General features: G+C 43.9%; 1 protein-coding gene across 2 annotated transcripts in view; it reads left to right on the forward strand.

The window, feature by feature from the left end:
• The window catches only part of GRID1 (glutamate ionotropic receptor delta type subunit 1), a 693,966-nt gene that overhangs the window by 476,130 nt on the left and 197,895 nt on the right, over nt 1-19,941 (forward strand). For both annotated transcript variants that reach the window (XM_059169718.1, XM_059169719.1), the window contains exons 7-8: nt 3,238-3,399; nt 4,896-5,015. In XM_059169718.1, coding sequence (XP_059025701.1) covers nt 3,238-3,399; nt 4,896-5,015 — 282 coding nt within the window. The remainder of the gene's footprint in view (nt 1-3,237; nt 3,400-4,895; nt 5,016-19,941) is intronic.

The following is a 19,941-nucleotide window of genomic DNA, read 5'->3' on the forward strand; positions in this document are numbered from 1 at the left end:
ACCTGTCCCTCCTCACTCCCACCTACCCATCCCCCAATCCATCTATCCATTTATCCCTCTATCCATCCACCCATCAAGTATGCATTAAGCACCAACCATATTCCAACCATATGGTTGGTGCTGGATGCTGTGGTTAGAGATGGTAAGAAAAGTTTTATACACACACACACACACTCACGCACCCACATATAAAAGTTTCATATACAAGAGTTATTTACAAGTTATATATGAATATGTACACATTGATATATGCATATACATATGTATATATGTATACATGCATACATGTATATATGTATAAGTTATATCTATCACATACATGTATATATTTCCAGATATATCTATGTGGAAAGAGCATTGCTGAAGCCTTTAAACTGAAAGCTTGTTCCTTTGACCTGAAATGCGGTCACCCTTCCCAGCAGACATACTTGTGGGAGGACCAAGGGCTTCCTCTGGCCTTTCTGAGTCACATCCTGTTTTTGCCTCTTCATTGCCAGCCTCTCTGCATTCATACTCTCGTTAAGTACCTTAATTCATTGTGAACAGAAGTGCTGGAGGTAAAAAGGGATATTCCGTTGGGTGCTGGTCTGGGCCATGGCTGGGGCAGTGCTGTCCCGAGTGGTGTGTGCATGTGCATGAGACAGAATGTGGGTCAAAGAGTGTCAGCTGCTTGAATGCCGTCAGCTAGGAGTGGGTGGCTGGGAATCCCATGAATGTCTTGAGAAGAGAAATCTTCACATTATGAAGGACTCTCCACTTTGAATTATTCTTTTGGAAAAAAATAAAATAAACCAAGCTTACTCTAAGTGGCTGACATTGTCCTATAACAACGTCTCATTATGAGTTTGTATTCCAGAAGGGAGGTGGACTTGTCAGCAATTATTCTGCAGTGGTAGGAGCTCCTGAGAGACGGGATCTGACAAGCACAGAGAGTGGATTAGTCTTTCTCATAGAGCAAATGTGCCCCCAGGGCTCGAGGGCTAGGAGACCCAGTTCAGGGATTCCCTGTAGGACAGGAAGTAGGTTCTTGGTGATGGGAATGATCGCTTTCTGCTGTCAGGCAAGCCCCTGTATACCACACGGCTCTGGAACAGGACACTGGCCACTGACATGCCTGCTTCCCCTAGGCCTGAGGCCTTAGCTAAGTCGGCAGTGTCCACGTCATCTAGGCACACTGCCGCCACATTTGAAACATCGCCTGTCCATTCCCCACCCTCTTCTTCCACAGGCCTTCGTGGCCCACATCCCTGTGACCGCTGTAAGGATGCAGGTTGCATGTGCTTAAGACAGGGATCTGCAGGCAAGGCCAGGACACGTGAACACCCGCAGAAGTGGTCAGCTCTGCTTGACGTGCGGTGGCGGGAATGCCCCAGGCAGTTAGCGTGAGTTGCTAAAAGTCACGATGGAGCAAATGGTTTGAGGTCCTGCACTATGTCAGTTGCAGGGGGCGGTCCAGGCTACCCCAGCTCTTGTCTGGGGCTCTGCTTTGGAGGCACCCACCCCAAGACACGTGAGGCAAGAAATTGCAGGTGGAGAATAAGGTGTGTAGGTACCGGGAGTGTGAGGGCCAGCCTGGGGAGTGGTGAGAGGTAAGGCTGGGTGACAGTAGGGGTTCTTCCTGCAGACCAAGGATCTTATTTGATTCTCCTGGGAGTCCTGTGAGGTTGACACATTCTCCTATTTATATCCAGTGATTTTTGTTTTCCTGAAATATTTTTAGCAGAAATCTTGCTGCTTAGGTGTGCAGAGACTCATCCCCTTGACCCACTTCGGCTATTGGTTGTTTGTGCAACCAGGAGGGACCACACACCTGAACAGGGACGGACATCCCCTCCTCCCTAGCCCCGCCCCTTACACTCTCCTCCCTTTGTGCTCCATGACCTCCCCTTGGAGGAGTGGGCTGACGAGAAGTACCAGGCTGCCTTCCTTCCTGCAGAGGGCTCTGGAGGGGCCCCTGAGAGGGTGGGTGCTGGTGTTCAGGCTCAGGCACATCAGGGTGTTCAGTTGCTGTGAGGACGGTGAGCCAGATCTGTCCTATCCGTGGATACCAGCATGATGCTGATGTTCTCCTCACTGTTGTCCCAGTGTCTCCCCAACACTCGTGCTCTTGGGAGTTCTGAGGTGTGTTCTGTGGGCCATCTCTCTGTAGCGGATGGCTCAGCAGAGGGTATTTTCATATGTGCACAGTTGTGATCCCCAAGTCTATCCCTGGCTGGCGGTGATGTCGCTTCAGGGTAGGTTCTGTGGGCTCAGAATCTCCATTACCATAAGCTGCCAGTGTCACTCAGGCCGCTCTTTACCTGTCTGGGGACCAGAACTATCTTTCCAAGACAAAGATCTGACTTCAGGGCACAGATTCACCAATGGCGTCCTTCTCCCAAAGTCACCTGTGTTGTTACTCTATAGCATGACCCACAAGGCTCAACATGGCTCTCCCTGCCTCCCTCTTGATCCCACTTCCTCTCTGCGCTACACATGGATGCAGACATTTGGTATTGGATTCAGTCCCTCTAACCCAGGACTTGGCCAGTTGTGGTCCCTGGGCTGGATCTAGTTCATTGCCTATTTTTTTAAATCGAATTTTATCTAAGTCTTTATTTTTAATAAAGATTTATTGGCACATCCCTTGTTTCTGTGTTGTCTGTGGCTGCTTTCCTGCTATAACAGCAAAATTGAGCCCCGTGTAAGAGACTGGAAGGTCCATAAAGCCTAAAATTTTTCATAGATACATTTTTCATAGCCTAAAATTTCAAAGTCTAAAATATTTCATAGATAGTGCTGCTAGATCCTGCCCTATCTGACCCCGCTCCTTTGTACCTTTGGGCCTTGGCCTAATGCTGCCTCTCTGTAATGCTGCCCCATCCTTTATCCTAGGAATCCTTTGAGACCAAGCTTTCTGCCTATCCTTCCCCTATCCTGTGTTATCCGAGCAGGACGTCCCCTTGCATTCTCGCACAAAGCCCGTGTATAAGTCTCAACCATGGTGCTGATCGTGCTGGTTCTCCTAGTGTTGTACAGATCTACTGCCCACTCTAGTTCCTGAAGCAGAGCTAGCTCTTATTCTACTTAGGACTCCATTGCCTGGCCTGGTTTTTGAATGAAGCTAGAAGACTGTGGTCTACATACTGGGCACTGCTTATTAGTGTTGTTCCCCTGGATTACCCAGACCCTCTGCTGGTTTCTCCCAATTCTGAAAATGCATCAGTGGAAAGGGTTTCACTGCCTTTGTGTTTGCAGATCTCCAACCTCTACCTGTATGATAGCGTCCTGATGTTGGCCAATGCCTTCCACCGGAAGCTGGAGGATCGGAAGTGGCACAGCATGGCAAGCCTGAATTGTATACGCAAGTCCACCAAGCCATGGAATGGAGGGAGGTCCATGCTGGACACAATAAAAAAGGTGTGTGTAAGGGGACACCCACTGGACGAAGGCTGAAGACAGACCCTTCCTTGTGCATAGACACTCCCCCACCCCCTTGAGCAAGTGCTCTGAAGCTTAGCTTTCTGCGTGGTTGCTCCTGCGGGCCCCTCCCAGGCCTCTCTCTGTGCCACCTCTTCCTTTCCCAGCATTAAATGCTGGTGAGCTGGGCTTCATGGATATATTATTATTATTATTTGTGTTTTTCTACAAGGAGATTGGACTTAGAGAGGTTAAGTAACTTGCCTGAGGTTACAAGTAAGCAAACAACGGAGGCAACTGCCCAGCTTATGTGTGCCAGATGGCCACTGTTCCTAAGACAGGCTGTCTCAGTCAACAGTGTGTATGCTGATCACCAAGACCTTAGCTTGTGTGTGTGTGTGTGTGTGTGTGTGTGTGTGCACATACACATCTGTGTGTGTGCACATGTGTTCTGTGTTGATGATGTATTGTACACACTGAGGCACGACACCGAGTTGGAGGGCTGGATTTGGAGTGAATTGGGTAATCACAGACTTGTTACAGTGAGTTGGCTTCCTGAGGCTTCAGAAGAGCATTTAGGGACATCTACGGTGCTAGGAGTTGTAGGCACAGTAAATGGTGCTTGGTGGCATTAGCACTGAGCATATTCTGTGTTGGTTGAATTTACTGCAGCCTGAATTTACTGCAGAGCTGGGGTGCCTCTCTGGCCAGCTCAGACTCTGGGACTCCCCTGGCTCATAGTGTATGGGAGATCAAGGCTGGATGACACCCCCACCCTAGGCTTGAAGAGAGAGGGAACTCGCCACAGCCTCCCTCAGCCTCTCTGCCACCTGCTCCTACAGAGCCCAGTGCATGGCCAGAGAGAAGGGCAGGACTTCCACACCCACCATATCCCATCTGTGCTGGACACCGTGATTCATACACTTTGCATCCTTCAAACCTTGCAGGCTCTGTGATGCAGAACTTATTAACTCCAGGCTGGAGATGATGGGAGATGGCTTGCCCAAGGTGGCACAGGCAGCAAAGCCAGGATTTGAGCTATTATTGGCCTGCAGGGCACAGGCATGCTGCCCTGTAACTTACTACCGTGTGTCTGATATGGCTCCGTTGACCTTTGTCCCCCCCCTTTGGCTCAGGCCAAGGTGACTCCTGGTGCAGATTGCAAGGGAAGACTAAGCTCTAGGAGGGTGGAAACAAAGCTGTCATTCTTTGATCTCATGGCTAGCATGATACATAGGAAGGAGCAAGTGCTTTTATCATATTGCCAGGATGAATATCAAGTGCGAGCCTTCAAAATTTCCCATGAGCAGAAGTCTGGGAAGCGTTGATCTTACTCTGGGGCTGTAGGACTGCTAGCAGCCTTGTCCTCATTACAGCCGTCCAGTGCTTCCTCAAGACCTTGATCATCCCATTCGTAGGGACTACCTTTTTCTCCTTCTTTGTCATTGGGATTCCATCCTATATTTTCCTCAATGAGCTTTCCTTCTCTTCTGCAGGGCCACATCACTGGTCTCACAGGGGTGATGGAGTTTCGGGAGGACAGTTCGAATCCCTATGTCCAGTTTGAAATCCTCGGCACAACCTACAGTGAGACCTTTGGCAAAGACATGCGTAAGGTAAGTCTTAGGGCCCCCACCTGCCTCTTTTCCTGCAGTGGTGCCCCTGGCTCTGTGTTATGAGCAGGTGTTAACCACCACCAATGTCCCCTCTTCCTGTCTCTCTCTGACAATGCTGCCCCTTATGTTGGTGTTTATGGGGCACAGTGTGGAGAAGGCTCAGAGAGTATTTCAATCAGGAAGCTCTACTGATTCAGTTTCTCAGCACAGCAGGGTCCCTGGCACCACCTGGTCCTGCTGCTTGGCCCTGGGCAGCCAACCAAGCAGGCCTAGGCTGAGGCTGGAAGGGGTGTAGTATTTTTCCAGAGTGGCTGAGATCAGCCCAGCTGTGGGACAGGTGTAACTGTGGCTGAGGCAGGAGTCTGAGGTTACAGCCAGTGTCCCCTAGATCTAAGAGCGAGACAAAGCCATGAACAGAAAAATGAACCACAAGGAGGGTGAGAAGCAGGGAAGGGTGGAGCCCAGTTCGGGGGAGAAGGGAGAGGTAGGTAGACAAACTGCATAGCTCAGGGTGGGTTTGGGCTGTTTTATTTGGTGTTCATGAGAGTGGCAGACCTGGGGTCTCTTTCCAGTAATACTTTGCCTCTTCCTCTCTCTTCTTATGAAGGATTTTCAGGACTAATGACTTGGGGGTGGAGGAGGCAGCATTTGCCCAGAGTTGGAACCCTCAGAGTTAAAGGGAGGCTTGTGAAGTCGAGACTAGTAGGTATTGGGACCGGGAGGTCAATGTAGCAAGCAAGGTATTGGAACAGTTATCCAAGAACCCCAGATGTGGTCACTTAGAGCCTGTGTGGAATGGATGATGGGGTTGCAAGGCTCGGCCACGCAGCTGGCTTAGATGTATTCCTAGGAATGACCCACACAGAAGGCGCATGTGTTTGTTGGGCCATTAACTGATTCCCATACACTCAGGCATGGGATCATATTATCACACACAGACACACTCACACACATGCATTTCTATACAATTTAAAGGAGGGCATCTCTACTAATCAGTGCCCAAAAGAAGAAGGACATAGTGAACTCTTACTGGGGCAGGATAAACCTTTAACAAAGAGGCCTCTAGCCTGGCTTTGGGCATTGGTTGGGCAGTGGAGAGGCAGGAAATGCTAACACGCTCTTGAGAGATTGTGAATCTGGGTGACGGCCTTCTTTGGCTGTACTCTTTGAGGAGCAGGTAGAAGGAAGCATGTGTGGAGTGGCCGAGGGTATGAGGGCTGGAGAATGTGCTGGGGGTGGTCATTGGTTATCACATGGGAAGAGAACCAGTTTCCCACAGAGGGAATGGGATGGCCGGAGGTCCATGTGGGATGTGGGAGTTGGGGAGCTTCAGCTCATTTTAGGACAGAAGGTGGAGTCACTGGTTGGTCCTATAAATAATAGGAGGTTGAATAATTGGTTGTGATGCCACACCAGGTTGGGTGACGTTTTGGAGGTTTGTTCGTGGCATCGTAAAGGGTGTTGGTCACTATGGTGTACTACCCCGGAGGGCCAGGATGGAATGTGCAATGTCAAGGGCATCAGGGAGCCCTCATGATGTTCTTAGGGATGCCCAAAGCTGGGAGGTTTGATGGGGGACCAGGAATGGGTGGTCAGCATTGGTCTTTGTTATTCAGGACCACAACAGAAATCAGCTCCTGTTGGGACTCCCACCTGGTAAGGAGCAATGAGAATCAGGAAACCACTTTAGTCACCCTGATACCAAAGGGGCTTGCAGAATGTAGCTACCTGCCGAGGCGACTAGTCACATTTGCCACCGTGCTTGCTTTCATCCCCCAGTGATCCTCAGAGGCTAGAGACACTCAGGCCCTGCCTGCTGGCTCCCTTGCTGCCCCCAACCCCCTTCTTTCAGCTCCGCTCCAACAACAATGTCCCACAGTAGGTGAGAATGTTGTCGGTGGGGGTCCCCGCCTGCTAGGGGGCCCCACTGACCACTCCAGATGCCTGAGAGGGCAAGAGGCACTGTGTCCTCCACTTCCTGTTTCGGGTGTCTGGGCCTTCCCTGTTGCCATGGCAACACTCTTCCAATACCCCAACTCCAATGGGAGCTGGAATCTCTCAGTGTAAGGAGCTTCGGAGAGCAGGAGGCCTGAATGTAATTGAGTTGGAAGGGAAGCTGATTTTCAAGTGGGCTTTATTTTAAAGCGTATCCTTTTGTCATTTTAAAATCTGACCTTAATAACTGCATATCCCAGTTGTTATCTGTCTGCCTGGCAGCTTATCTCTGTTAAGGAGAAGTTATCTGGAAAGCAGGGAATGGGATTTACCATAGCAAATGTTTGTTATTCAGGCCCATGGTGCATTCGAGCAAGGTCTGGGAGGCTTCGGGATAAAGCCAGGTGAGGGAATTGGGACGCAATGTCACAGTCCAGGGCGACCTTTGAATGCAGGGCTGAGCTATGCGTTCCTGGTGGAAGATGGGGCTGGGAAATTGGGGTGACCTAAAAGTAAAGATTAGGGTGGGCACCTGACTTGAGGGCAGGGTTAGGGTGCTGAAGCACACCAGGGCAGTGCAAAGATCATTCATGCTAAGGAGGCAGGGGCACCTGTGATGACTGTTCCCCCATCGGATCTCTCTGGCCACACCCAGTTCCTAATGGTGAAAGGAGCTGACTGGGCAGGTTGCTAGATGCTGTTATGCTGGAGCAGGGTCAGGAGTTCTCTGCAGAGATGATCTAGGTCTTGATATATGTGCGTATCCTAATCTCTATTTTATATATATATATATATAATAGGTATATATATATATATATATATATATATATATACACACACATATAATATAACTTCTGTATATTATATAGTATGTGGCCTCTTATCTTTTCTATATGTAGATGTATGTATATATATATGTCTATGTAGATATAAGTTTACATATGTATATATAAGATTAAAAACAAGTACAGCAAACAAACACAGGCACAAAAAAACAAAAAGCAAGTGGCTTCTTTAAGATTTAAACCAAGAGCAATTGTTTCAATTAGGGAGCAAATGGATGTTTTCTTAAAGTAAATACTCTGGGGGGAATCGCAGGGAGGGTGAGTCACCCAGACGCTTTAGATGAAGTGGCATCAAGAGACAGTGGATTACTCAGCCCCTTCAGAGGGTGGAAGGAATAGGTGATTGCCTTGCTGCTGCAGGGTGCGGGACAAATGCTAATTCAATTATCTCATCCAGGAAGTGCGTTCTTGTTGAGGGAGTGCTGGATGGCAAGATCAAAGGTCTATGTCACCAGCCGGCTGTGTAACTCCAGGCAAAATATCAATCATCTCTGTGTTCTGCTTGGAGCTGCCTGGCACGGGTGGTCACCAAGCAGCCTCACGGGGGAGCAGGCTTTGCTGCATAGTCACGTCCAGCTCCCACAGGACTTGGCCTGCCATTTGTCCCAGAGGTGTGTGCTTGTTACCGTCAGAGCTCCACCAGTTCCTTCTTGGTTTTCTCTGTGCTCAGACAGAAATCTGTGAAGGGGAGTCCCATGGCCTTACCCAGGCAAATGTCCTTAGCGGATAACATGAGCTAGGGTGGCATGGTTGGAAGCCCCCTTTGGGTTTCCAAAGATGGGGGCATGGAAAGCTGTTTCGCTGTGGACAGAAGGGAGCCGAGCAGGAGCTGTGGAGCTGCTACTTGTGAACAATGGTGCCTTCCAAGTCTATTGCCTCACCGACTGGGGGATTTTGTGTCACTCCTGCCTCTCCTGAGATTTTGCAGCCACTTCCCTTCCCCGAACCTTCATCTTCTCAGACGGGAGGTGCAGATACCGTGAGCCTCCTGGTTGAATCAAGGGCTCCGTCGGTATGATGACCCCGATGCCACTCTTGGCAGTGAGTGCTGTCCTGGGTGGTGCGCCATCAGCTTCTGCCAGGCAGAGCTGTACCCCTTCTCCCGAGCTGTCTACTCCGGACTGTGTAAAAGCAGAGACGTGCACGCAGGCTTAGAATGAGACCTTCCACCTTGAAGTGCCCTGGACCCCACTGCCGAAGCCTGAGGCCAGAGACAGGAGGGAGGAGGCTCTGTGTGCCCGTGCAGTGCCCTCTCCCCTTCATGCATGGGAGCAGGTAGCCACTCTTTATAAAGACCCAGTGGGAGAGTGTGCTGGGAACACGGCCTCTGATGAAATTTTGTTTTTAGAACTGTTTTGTTTTGATTCAAGGAAGAAGGAAAACGTGGTTGTCATTTTGTTTTCTTTCTTTCTTTTTTTTTTTTTTCCTTTCCCACAAGCATGAGCTGCCTGGAGTATAACACCTGCTACAGCCCTGCAGAAACATTTTTCCATGGCATGATTACTGAGGATATCTGCCCTTTTCCACCCCAGTGATACTGATGTGGGAGACTCTTTCTCTTCTACCAATGAAGAGTGCCTGTTACACTGACACCCTGGGGAGACAGCCAGCTGCCCGCAGGCCCTTTGAACCTCATTTCCCATGGGCGCCATCCACCTGATTTACTGGCTTAGTGGAGGGTGGCCTGTCTCCTTGGTCAGGATTGGGGGGCGGGGAGTGGTGGGAAGCATCGGGAAAGCCCATGAATTTGCTCTATGTGTTGGCATTCTAGGGCAAAGAACACTTTGGTGTGGTGAGAGAACAGGACGGTTTCTGCTCCTTGTGATAGAGTAGAATCCAGTTCGAACCAAGAGACTGAGGAAGAATTTAGTCTGGGGTTTTCAGGCTTTTCTTTAGTCCTAGAAAATCTGTTCCAGCGGAATCTTATTGGAATCCAGACACCATTAAACAGTTGTAGAAGCCGACATGCAGTGGTTGCGATAGATGGGAAATTGGGGTCTAGGGTCCTGAGTCTCCCTGCACCATCTCCCCCATCCCAGTATCTCTGTGGTCTTCTGAGCAGCTCCACATGGGAAACTGAGGCTCAGAGATTGGATTGACTCAGTTATGCAGCACCAACAAGCATGTATCTGTGCCTGGGCTGGAAGGCAGATTTCCTGAGGGTGATGTGTGGAGCCTGGAGCCTTCTTTCTGAGCTCAGGACCATGCAGTTCCAGGACGCCTAACTCCAGGCAGCCCCCTTTCCACCCCATCCTCCTGTCACCCCACTCTGTCTGCCCCCACAGAGCCAGCAGTAGGGCCTCAGAGCCCATTCTTGTTGGAGCCTGCTGAAGTCCCACCATGGCCCTTGGCTCGGCCTCCCCATTCCAGCCACTACCCAAGAAGTGGGAGGGCTTCATTCTCCTTTAACCAGTTTAAGATGCTTCTTTTGTCTTCTCTGTCAATTTCCATTCTTCATGAAAGCTGGCTTTGGACAGGAATCAAATGCCCTCCTTGATGTCATGTCCCTGGGAAGGGCTTGTGGTTGCTGATAATTCATAGAGTAATAATTGCTCATCATGTAGTGATTGCCATGCCATAGGACCCCGGCCCTCCCGGGGCTTGAAAGTACATCATTAACATTCTGGCCCAGGTCTGCTACACTGTGTTACAAATCTTCCCGCATTCTCAGGGTTCAGAAGTTATAAGCTGTGAGGCCAGGTGGAAAAGGCACCAGCCCGCAAGACAAGATAGCCCTGGTGATGAAGTAGGGGCTGCCACTTAGAGCACAGGAGGAATCCTTTACCTGGGGTCTCCAGCAGCTGGTGCCTGGAGCTGAACGGTGGATTTTGCATTGAAGAAGGGGAGGTGGGCAGTGGTGGGGCTGGGAGAATCCAGTCCGAGTATTGTGCAGTGTCTCTATTAAGCAGCTCTGATAGAGGCTCCCAGCTGTGCACAGTGAGTCACGGAAGAGAAATAAACTTCAGTCTCTTCGTGGATTAGCATTCTTGCAGCATATTTCCCAAGTAAAATGTCAACCGTTCCGAACCTTTGTGCAGAACCGCGTTTGATAGAGCCGAGAACCAAAACAAACCCTGCTGCTTCCTCTGAGTAAAGGGATAAGGAAAAGATACAATTAAGTGTTTCATTTTAAGTATGTTTATCACTTCATTTTGAAGATAGCATCAATACATGCTCATTTAGAATAGAAACATTAGAAAATATAGATAAATGAAAAGAAGAATATAGAAGTCAGCCATAATCTCTGAACCAAGGAATAAATACTCTTAGCATTTCTGGTGCATTTACCTTCTTTCTTTATTTTTTTTTCTTTTTTTCCCTTGCCCTGTACATGAAGGTAGAGAAAGTGATATGTTTATTTATCAAATTGCTACTTATTGTGCATACATTTTTATATCCTGACTTTCCACTTAATGCTGTACTGGGAGCATTTTTCCTTCTTTTATTCTTTACTCTTATTTTTAATGGAAATACATTACTCAGTTTACAGGAAGCCATCACTTAGTTTATCTTCCTATATGATGAATGTTTCGGCATTTATACCATATTATGATGGAATAATGTAGTAATGAACATCCAAAATATATGCAATTTTATTACATCTATATTTATTTCCTTCTATTTTTTTTAAGAAGTGAATTACCAAACCGAGGATAATAATTTTTTACAGTTCTTTATATTGTTGATACCCGTTTTTCAAATTGATTATAGAAAGATAAAATAATTTGCATATCCACCAGTAGTATATCTCTGTTACATCCTGTGCTTAAAACATTGAGTGGCATATTAAACATTTTTGCTACTTTGGTAGCAGTATGGAAACATAATGTTGAAAAATTTGCATTTCTTATGGGATTGTGCATTTAAAAAGGTAGTCATTGGTCAGTTATATTTCACATTTTGTAAATTACATCTCAGGTCCTTTCCTCTTTTATATCGGGGATGAAGTTTTTCTTGTCACCTCCTATAACCTGTCTTTCAGCAGGTAATTGATAGTTATTTGTGTCAGATATTTTGTTCCCATAAATTGTTTGCCTTTGAAGAAACTAATTTCACACAGAGACGTTTAACAATTTAGTATTTGTATTTTTTTTTAAGAAAGTCATACCCAGTTCACAAAGTAGATACTATTCATCCATACTTTCTTCTAGTATTTTTATGGTTTGATTTTATTTCACTATTATCTGCCATCTTCTTGGGATTGATCTGGGATGAACTGTGACGTGATGACCTAGTTTTTACATTTTTCAGTATTGGTTTCTACTATCCAGGAATCTTCCCTTTCGCTGTTGGCTTGAACATCACTTCTACTCTATGCCCTGCTAAATTTTCCATATCTGCCATTGATTTTTAAAACATTCTTAGACTCTTTTCTCCCCTTTTTTCCCCTCTCAGCTGAAATTTAATCAGTCTTTGTACACTTTTAAAAGGTACTCATCTGCAAGTAACAGAATGTTCATCTTGAGTGGATTAAACAATAAAGAAGTCTTATTATCTCACATAAAAAGAACCCTGGAGCTAGGGTAGCTCCAGAGTTGGCCAAGGCAGAATTCTGTGCCCAGATCAAAGGCTTGGGTGTTTTTCATCTTCCTACTTGGCTATCCTCAGGGCGTAGCCGAGCTCTCTTCTAATTTCAGGATGGCTGTGGTGGTTCTAGCCATCATACCCAGAAAGACAGTAGCAAGTGGGAGAAGGTCATCTCTTTCTGTGTGTTGCTTCCTTTTTATAAATGAGGAGAACTTTCCCGGGAGTTGAGCCTGGCTGCTCCTTTTTAAGGAGAGATGCTTTTGCTTTTTTGTTGTGACAGTTGAGGTTTTCCACTTACATGCATGTGACATTGACCTATAGTTTCCCTCTCAGATGCTTGTGTTCAACTTGTATGAGGCTTGTACTCCCTGCTTAACATGGATAGAGAATCCCTCATTCTTTTGTACTTGTAGGGACAGAGCTCTTGAAAGTTGGAAAGAATTTAACTTGTAAAATTACCTGGGCTGGTTGTCGGTCTTGGAGCTATTACTTTGATATCTTGGAAATTCTCTTTCCTGGTTTCTACATTTCCTTGAGTAATTTTTCGTAATCTACTTTATAGAAAATCTCGTATAACCCTGGCATTTTCAAATTCATGACTAAAGCTCTGTCTCGTTTTTGCAAATTTTCAAAGTATCTGTCCGTTGAAATATTTCTCTTTTCATTGCTACTGTTGTGTATTTGTGTTCTCTCCCTTTATTGCTTGATTAGACTAGACAGAAGTTTTTTTTTATTGATCTTTTTCAAAGAACTAGGTCTAATTTGCTTAATCAATTTTGTTGTATTTTATGTTTCTCTAATTAATTGATTTGTTTTTCTTCCTATCTCCCTGCTGCCTAGTGTTTGTTTTTTTTTTTTTTTTTTTTTTTTTTTAATTTTTTATTTTTTATAAACATATATTTTTTATATACATATATTTTTATCCCCAGGTCTGTGAATCACCAGGTTTACACACTTCACAGCACTCACCAAATCACATACCCTCCCCAATGTCCATAATCCCACCCCCTTCTCCCCAACCCCCTCCCCCCGGCAACCCTCAGTTTGTTTTGTGAGATTAAGAGTCACTTATGGTTTGTCTCCCTCCCAATCCGCCTAGTGTTTGTTTTATTGTTAATTTTTAAACTTATTATAGGAGGCATCAGATAATTTATTCTTTCCCATTTTGGAATGCTCTCTATTTTATTCTGAATATAGTTGCTGCTGAATCTTCGTGGTTTTTCTAATGTAAACTGACATGTAACACTCGTATAGAAGTGCCTAAACCATCAGTAAATCCCAGTGTATTTTATTTCTTTTTTTTCTTTTTTTAAGATTTTATTTATTTACTTGACAGACAGGGATCACAAGCAGGCAGAAAGGCAGGAAGAGAGAGAGGAGGAAGCCGACTTCCTGCTGAACAGAGAGCCCAATGCAGGGCTCTATCCCTGGACGCCTGGATCATGACCTGAGCCAAAGGCAGAGGCTTTAACCCACTGAGCCACCCAGGTGCCCATCACAGTGTATTTTTTCAAAAAGTGAACCCACCCATGCAAATCTACACCCACATCCAGAAATAAGACATCATCAGTGACTCCAGGGGTCACCGTGTGTCCTCTTCTGTTCACAACTCCCACCAGCAGAAACACTGTGGACTTCTAATGCATGCACTACATACACTGTTGTATCTGCTTTCTTTTGCTCAACATCATGTTTGTGAGATTCATGATTACTGTTGTATGTTTAGTTCATTCATTCTTACTGTGTTTTAAAATGTAGGTTTTATTATTCCGGATGGTGAGGACAGCAGATCCAGAGAGATGCCTACCACTGAAAAGACAGTTTCTTATAGTTCCCAAGAGTTGGGCGCATGTCCCACACACCACATGGGGCTGCAAAGAGAAGCACCAGGGTAAGTCAGGTCCCAGAGCAGGCAGGAGAAAGAACTTTTATTGTGGTTTTTGCAGGAACAAATAGGTGAGGCAGAGGAAGCAGGTAGTTTGAAGTGACACAATGTCAGTGGGCTCTGGGGTGTAGGGGCTGCTCCTGGCTGTCTGCTATCTCCCCCAAGGATGCAGGCAGAGGAATAGTAGCTCAGAGTGGAAGAGCCCTGTAAAGCAGGTGGTTGGGGGTGGGGTGGCAGGCTCTGGATTGGTTAGTTTGCATATGAAAGGCACGCCTGCGGGAGAGTCATTTACTGTCCCTGGGAATTGGCCAGCCCTGGGAGGAACAGTCTCTCTTAAAGGATTAGCATGACCCTAGGTGGCAAAGCTTCAGAAATGCAGAAACTAAAAAGACATGATTAATATATGTTGATGTATAATATGCCTCCTACGACTATTTCACGCTTGGTTTAGGTATGCTGCTGTTGAGGGCACTGGAGCTGTTTGCAGATTTTGTCTCTCACCAATAATATGGCTATAAACATTCTTAGATACATCTTTCAGGGGAACATATATATGTCTTTCTGTTGGGTCTATCCCTGAGAGTGGAATTACTAGGTCAGAAGGCATGCGTACGATTAACAGATCCTGCAAACACTTATCTAAAGAGCTCGTTAGCAGTTTTATTCCTGGGGGTGGTTCCTAAAAGCTGTGGTTGTGCTTCACTGACCCTCTGCGAACTAACACCGGTTGTTAGTCTTTTACGCGCTGGCTGTTCTGGTGGGTGGGTAATGGTTTCTCACTGTGGTGGTTTCATTTCCATGATGATTAATGATGTGGAGCTCCTTTTCTTGTGTTTCTTGGTCATTTGGAGATCTTTGTGAGGTGCCCGTCCAAGTCTTCATGCCTAAAAAAAAAAAAAAAAATTGGCTTTTGGCCTTTTCTTAGTAATTTGTAGGTGAACCAGATACATGTTCTCCACAAATATATATATATAGGCATTGTTCTCACACGCTGTGCCTTATATCTTTCCTGCTCTTAATGACATCTTTTAATGAACAGAAATGCTGAATTTTAATGTAGTTCAATTTATCCAATTTACCACTTTTTAAAAAATCTATTTGTTTACTACATTTGGTGTGCTGTTTAGAAAAAGTGTGTACCTTTTTAAGAATGCGAAGCTGTCATCCTATGTTTTCTTCTAAATGTTTTCTTGTTTTACACTCCTCATTTGTGTCTGCATTACATCTGGAAGTGATCTCTATGTAATGTGTGTTCGGAGGCAAGATGCATTAAAAAAATACAGGTATTTGATTGACCCAATACTATTTATTGAAAGAATAAACTTTTTTCCCTACTGCTTTATCATACTCCCTTTCTCAGAGGTCAGGTAACTGTATATTGTGGGTCTGGTTTTGGACATCCTCTTCCATTTCATTTGGCCATTTGTATGTGTACCAGTATCATACCATTCTAACAATCAACGTTTTTTCTTTTTCTTTTTCTTTTTTGCTTTTGAGAGAGAGATAGCATGTAAGCAAGGGCGGGGAGGGGTAGAGGGGGCAGAGGGAGAGAGTCTTAAGCATGACTCCATGCCCAGCACTGAGCCCAGTGTGGGGCTCAATCCCATGATCCTGAGCTGAAATCAAGAATTGGACATGGAACCGGCCAAGCCATCCAAGTGCCCCAACAATCATAGTTTTGTAATAGCTCTTGAGTGCTGATAGTGGAAGTCCTCTAGCTTTCTCCTTTTTTTCAAGATAGACTTGACTATTCTTGGCCCTTTGCATTTCCCCATACATTCTAAAATTCGATTTTTAGTTTCTGCAAAGAAACCCTGAAATTTTGATTGAGATTGCATGTACTTCAGATCAATTTAGGGAGAATTAACATCTTACCAACATTGAGTGTGTGAACCTACTCTGCCCCTCAATTTATTTAGATCTTCTTCAGTTGTTCACAGGAAATTTTGTGGTTTTTACTTCGAGATCTTGAGTAACTTTTGTTTGATTTTTTTTCCTCCATATGTGATATATGTGATATTTGTGATTATATTATAGATAGTATATATTCAAAATATTTTTTACTTGTTTGTTGTATGTATATAGAACTATTATTGGTTTTGCATATTAAACTTGCTTTTAGTGAACTATTTGCTGATTTATTCTAATAGTTCACCTGTAGATTCTTAAGATTTTCTACATATATAGTCACATCATATGAAAAATGGGAGTTTGATTTTTTTCTTTCCCATTTTTATGCCTTTTATTCCTTTTTCTTTCCTTATTGCACTACTTAGGGTCTTTAGTTCAAGTTGAATAAATGTAGTGATAGTGGGCATTCTTATCCTTTTCTTGATCTCAGAGGACAGCCTTTTTGTAATGCATAATGTTGCATTATATTTGCTACATATTTTTGGTATGCGCTTGTTTTAAGATTGAGAAAATTCCTGAGTTTGTGCTTTGCTAACAGTTTTGTCAAAAAGGAGTATTAAGGGGCACCTGGGTGGCTCAGTGGGTTAAGCCTCTGCCTTCAGCTCAGGTCATGATCCCAGGGTCCTGGGATTGAGCCCAGAGTTGGGCTCTCTGCTCAGCGGGGAGCCTGCTTCCCCCTCTCTCTCTGCCTGCTTCTCTGCCTGTTTGTGATCTCTGTCGAATAAATAAATAAAATCTTTAAAAAAAAAGAGCATTAATTCAGTTCTTTTGCAACTGTCAAGATAATTATATAATTTCTAGTTTAACTTTCTCCTATAAATGTGGTAAGTTACATTGACTGATTTTTTTTATTTTTCCACTTTTTGAGGCCACTTATTTCTCTTCTCTGGATCAGTTCTACACCTTGCTGTTTTGATTCTTACTATTTTACAATATGTTCCAGTATTCATAAAGGTTGATACCTTCTGATTTCTCTTTCTTTTCAGAATATTCTTTATATTAAATTTTATTCTGAGATTAGCAATAATTCACCATCATTTGTAAGAAATAATAGAGAAAAATCCAGAGATCCAGGACAGCCTTTATTAAGTTTCTCCCAGTGGCGACACCTTGTAATACTTGTGTATAGTAACACATTGAAGATATTGATACTGATAGAGTTCATGAATCTGATTCAGTTTTAGATTTTCTCAATTTCTTTTGTACTTATGTCTGTGTGTGTTTGCTCTGGCATTATGATATACATACATGACTTATCAGAGTCTACTCATGTCAACATTTTGTCACATCAAGTGACAAAATGAAATCTGATTTTCATTTAAATGGCTTTTCCCTTTTCACTTTTTTTTTCTTTTCTTAAGGATTTTATTTATTTATTTGACAAACAGATCACAAGTAGGCTCCTTCTTCACTTATAAATATCATTGTCTTGCTTCTTAGCTGGTGTTGTAATTTATCTTTTAATGATCAAATATGATTTATAAAACTCATGGGGAAGACAGTCTATTGTATATATTCCTATGACTGCTATTTTTTTTCTCTTCTTTCATTATTCTGTAATTCTAAATATTCTGAATTCTAAATTGTGTAATTCTAAATATTCTGTAATTCTAAAATAAACTTCCTTTGGCAATCTTTAAGGATCTGCTAGCCACACATCTTTTAGTTTCCCTTCATTGGATCATGTCTTTATTTCCCTCTTCGTCCTCAAAGGATAGTTTTGCCAGAAACATAATTTGTGGATGAGAATTCTTTTTTTCCCTCCTGAGAAGTGGGAAGTGGAGAAGTGTTGTGCCATTCTCTATTGGCCTCCATGGTTTCAGATGAGAAAGTCAATGTCATGTAAATTGTTTTTCTTCTGGATGGCTTTTCTCTGGATGCTTAAAATTTTTTTTTTCATCTTTAGTTTTCAGAAGTTTTATTATGAAGCCTCTTGATGTAGATTTCTTTGAATTCATTCTGTTGGCAGTTTCTGTGTTCTTGAATTTATAGGTTTATGTCTTTCATGAAATTCAAGAAATTACTAACAATACTCTTCAGCCTCCATTCTTTCTTTTCTCCTTACAGGATTCCAGTGGAATGAAGTTGAGATCTTTTGTCCCTTAGGTCCCTAGCAGAGGTCCTATTCATCTCTTTTGCAGTCTGTTTTCTCTCTGCCACTCATATTGAGGAAATTTCACTGCTCTGTTCTCCAGTTGCTGATTCTATTTCCTGTCATTTAAATTCAATGATTGATTACATTCAATGGGTTCTTAAATTTTTATTATATTTGTTTCAGTTCCATGATTTCTTTTTCATTCTATTTTGTATTCTCTTTGCTGAGCTTTTCTACTTTTTTTTTAATTTGTTTCAGGAGAATTTGTAATTGTTTGTTGCAGCACTTTTATGATGACATTTAAAATCCTTATCAAATAATTCTAACATCTCATCATCTTGGTCTTAGCATTAGTTGTTTTTTTTCTCATCCAGTTTGTGATTTTCATGGTTCTTGGTATGATGGATAATTTTTTTATTATATTCTGAACATTGTGGTAATTATCTTAAAAGGCCATGTTCCATTTAAATCTTTTTTTTTGCTAGGGAGTTCCCCTCTTCAGTTTTGGCACAAAAGTCTGTCCTACTTTTTCTCTGCTATGCTTCCAATGACTACTTATTAAAGCACTTATCTGGTGCTTTGGGGGGAAAGTGAGTGGGTTTCTCTGGATGAGTCACCTGGTACCTCTTGTTGAAGGAAGGGAGTCTCTGGCCTATGAAGCTGAGGACCGCTTCTCAGGCTGGGCATTTGTGGTTAGATTGCCCTGCCTCTGGGGAATGGAGGGCACTTCCCTGGTTGAGCCCTGACTGTGGCAGGATTCGCCCTTTTGATACCACCTGGTGGCTCTCAGTGGGGGAGGGCATTCTCAGGCCTATGGGGACAAAGATGCCTCATAGATCAGGCACTGGTGGAATCACCCCTATTACTTTTGCCCAATTGCCCAAATGAAATGTCTCATGGTGCTTCAGGGGAGGCTCAGGCTAACGTGGAAGAGAAGGATTGTCTAGGCTATGCCATTTGTTGCCGAGGGGCTCCTGGGGGTTTCCCTGGCCAGTGCTTCTGGGTTGGACTGGCTGGGGAAGCATGAACATCCTTGGGCTACCTCCAATTGCTATATTAGGAGTTCCCAATTCCAGGCCTGAGATGCTTTCTTCTGTTGCTTGGGGACCATAAGACCCTGCCACTCTGTGCTTCCAGTCCTGAGTTCCCTAGCCCATGTGCCCTCATCTCCCCATCTTTCAGAGGTCTCCTTTTGTGTTCTCCTGCATCATGTCCAAGGCTTCTAGTTGTACTTATGTTACTGTGATATGCTATTCTTTTCAGTGGCTTCTTGATATGTTTGGTTACATAAAGTATTTTTTGGTTTTCTTCTTTTCATTTAAAGCTACTGATAACCTTCTTAGTGCGCTACAATCTAGGTTTTTGATGGGTGATATTTTGTCTGTTTACATTCCAAGTAATGGCTAATCTCTTTGGGTGTATGGTCATCATTTTCCTATTCATTTTCTATTTGATCCCCATGCTTCATATTCTTTCTTTCTCTTTGCTCTCTCTCTCTCTCTTTTTTTTTCTTGCCTTGATCTGATTTATTTTTATTTTTAATTTTTTAAAAATGCTTATGTGGTTTACTTTAAAAATATTATTTTATTTTCTATTTTATAACTGTTGAATCTACATGTATTTTTTTTAAACCCCACAAGTTATTACTATTCAGTTTGTACAGTTGGTATTTTTATATTATACACACGTAAGTGCTCCCTCCTATTTTCTGGAAGAGTTTTTATAAAG

Source organism: Mustela lutreola, chromosome 4, assembly GCF_030435805.1.
Source record: "Mustela lutreola isolate mMusLut2 chromosome 4, mMusLut2.pri, whole genome shotgun sequence".
Taxonomy (NCBI): Eukaryota; Metazoa; Chordata; class Mammalia; order Carnivora; family Mustelidae; genus Mustela; species Mustela lutreola.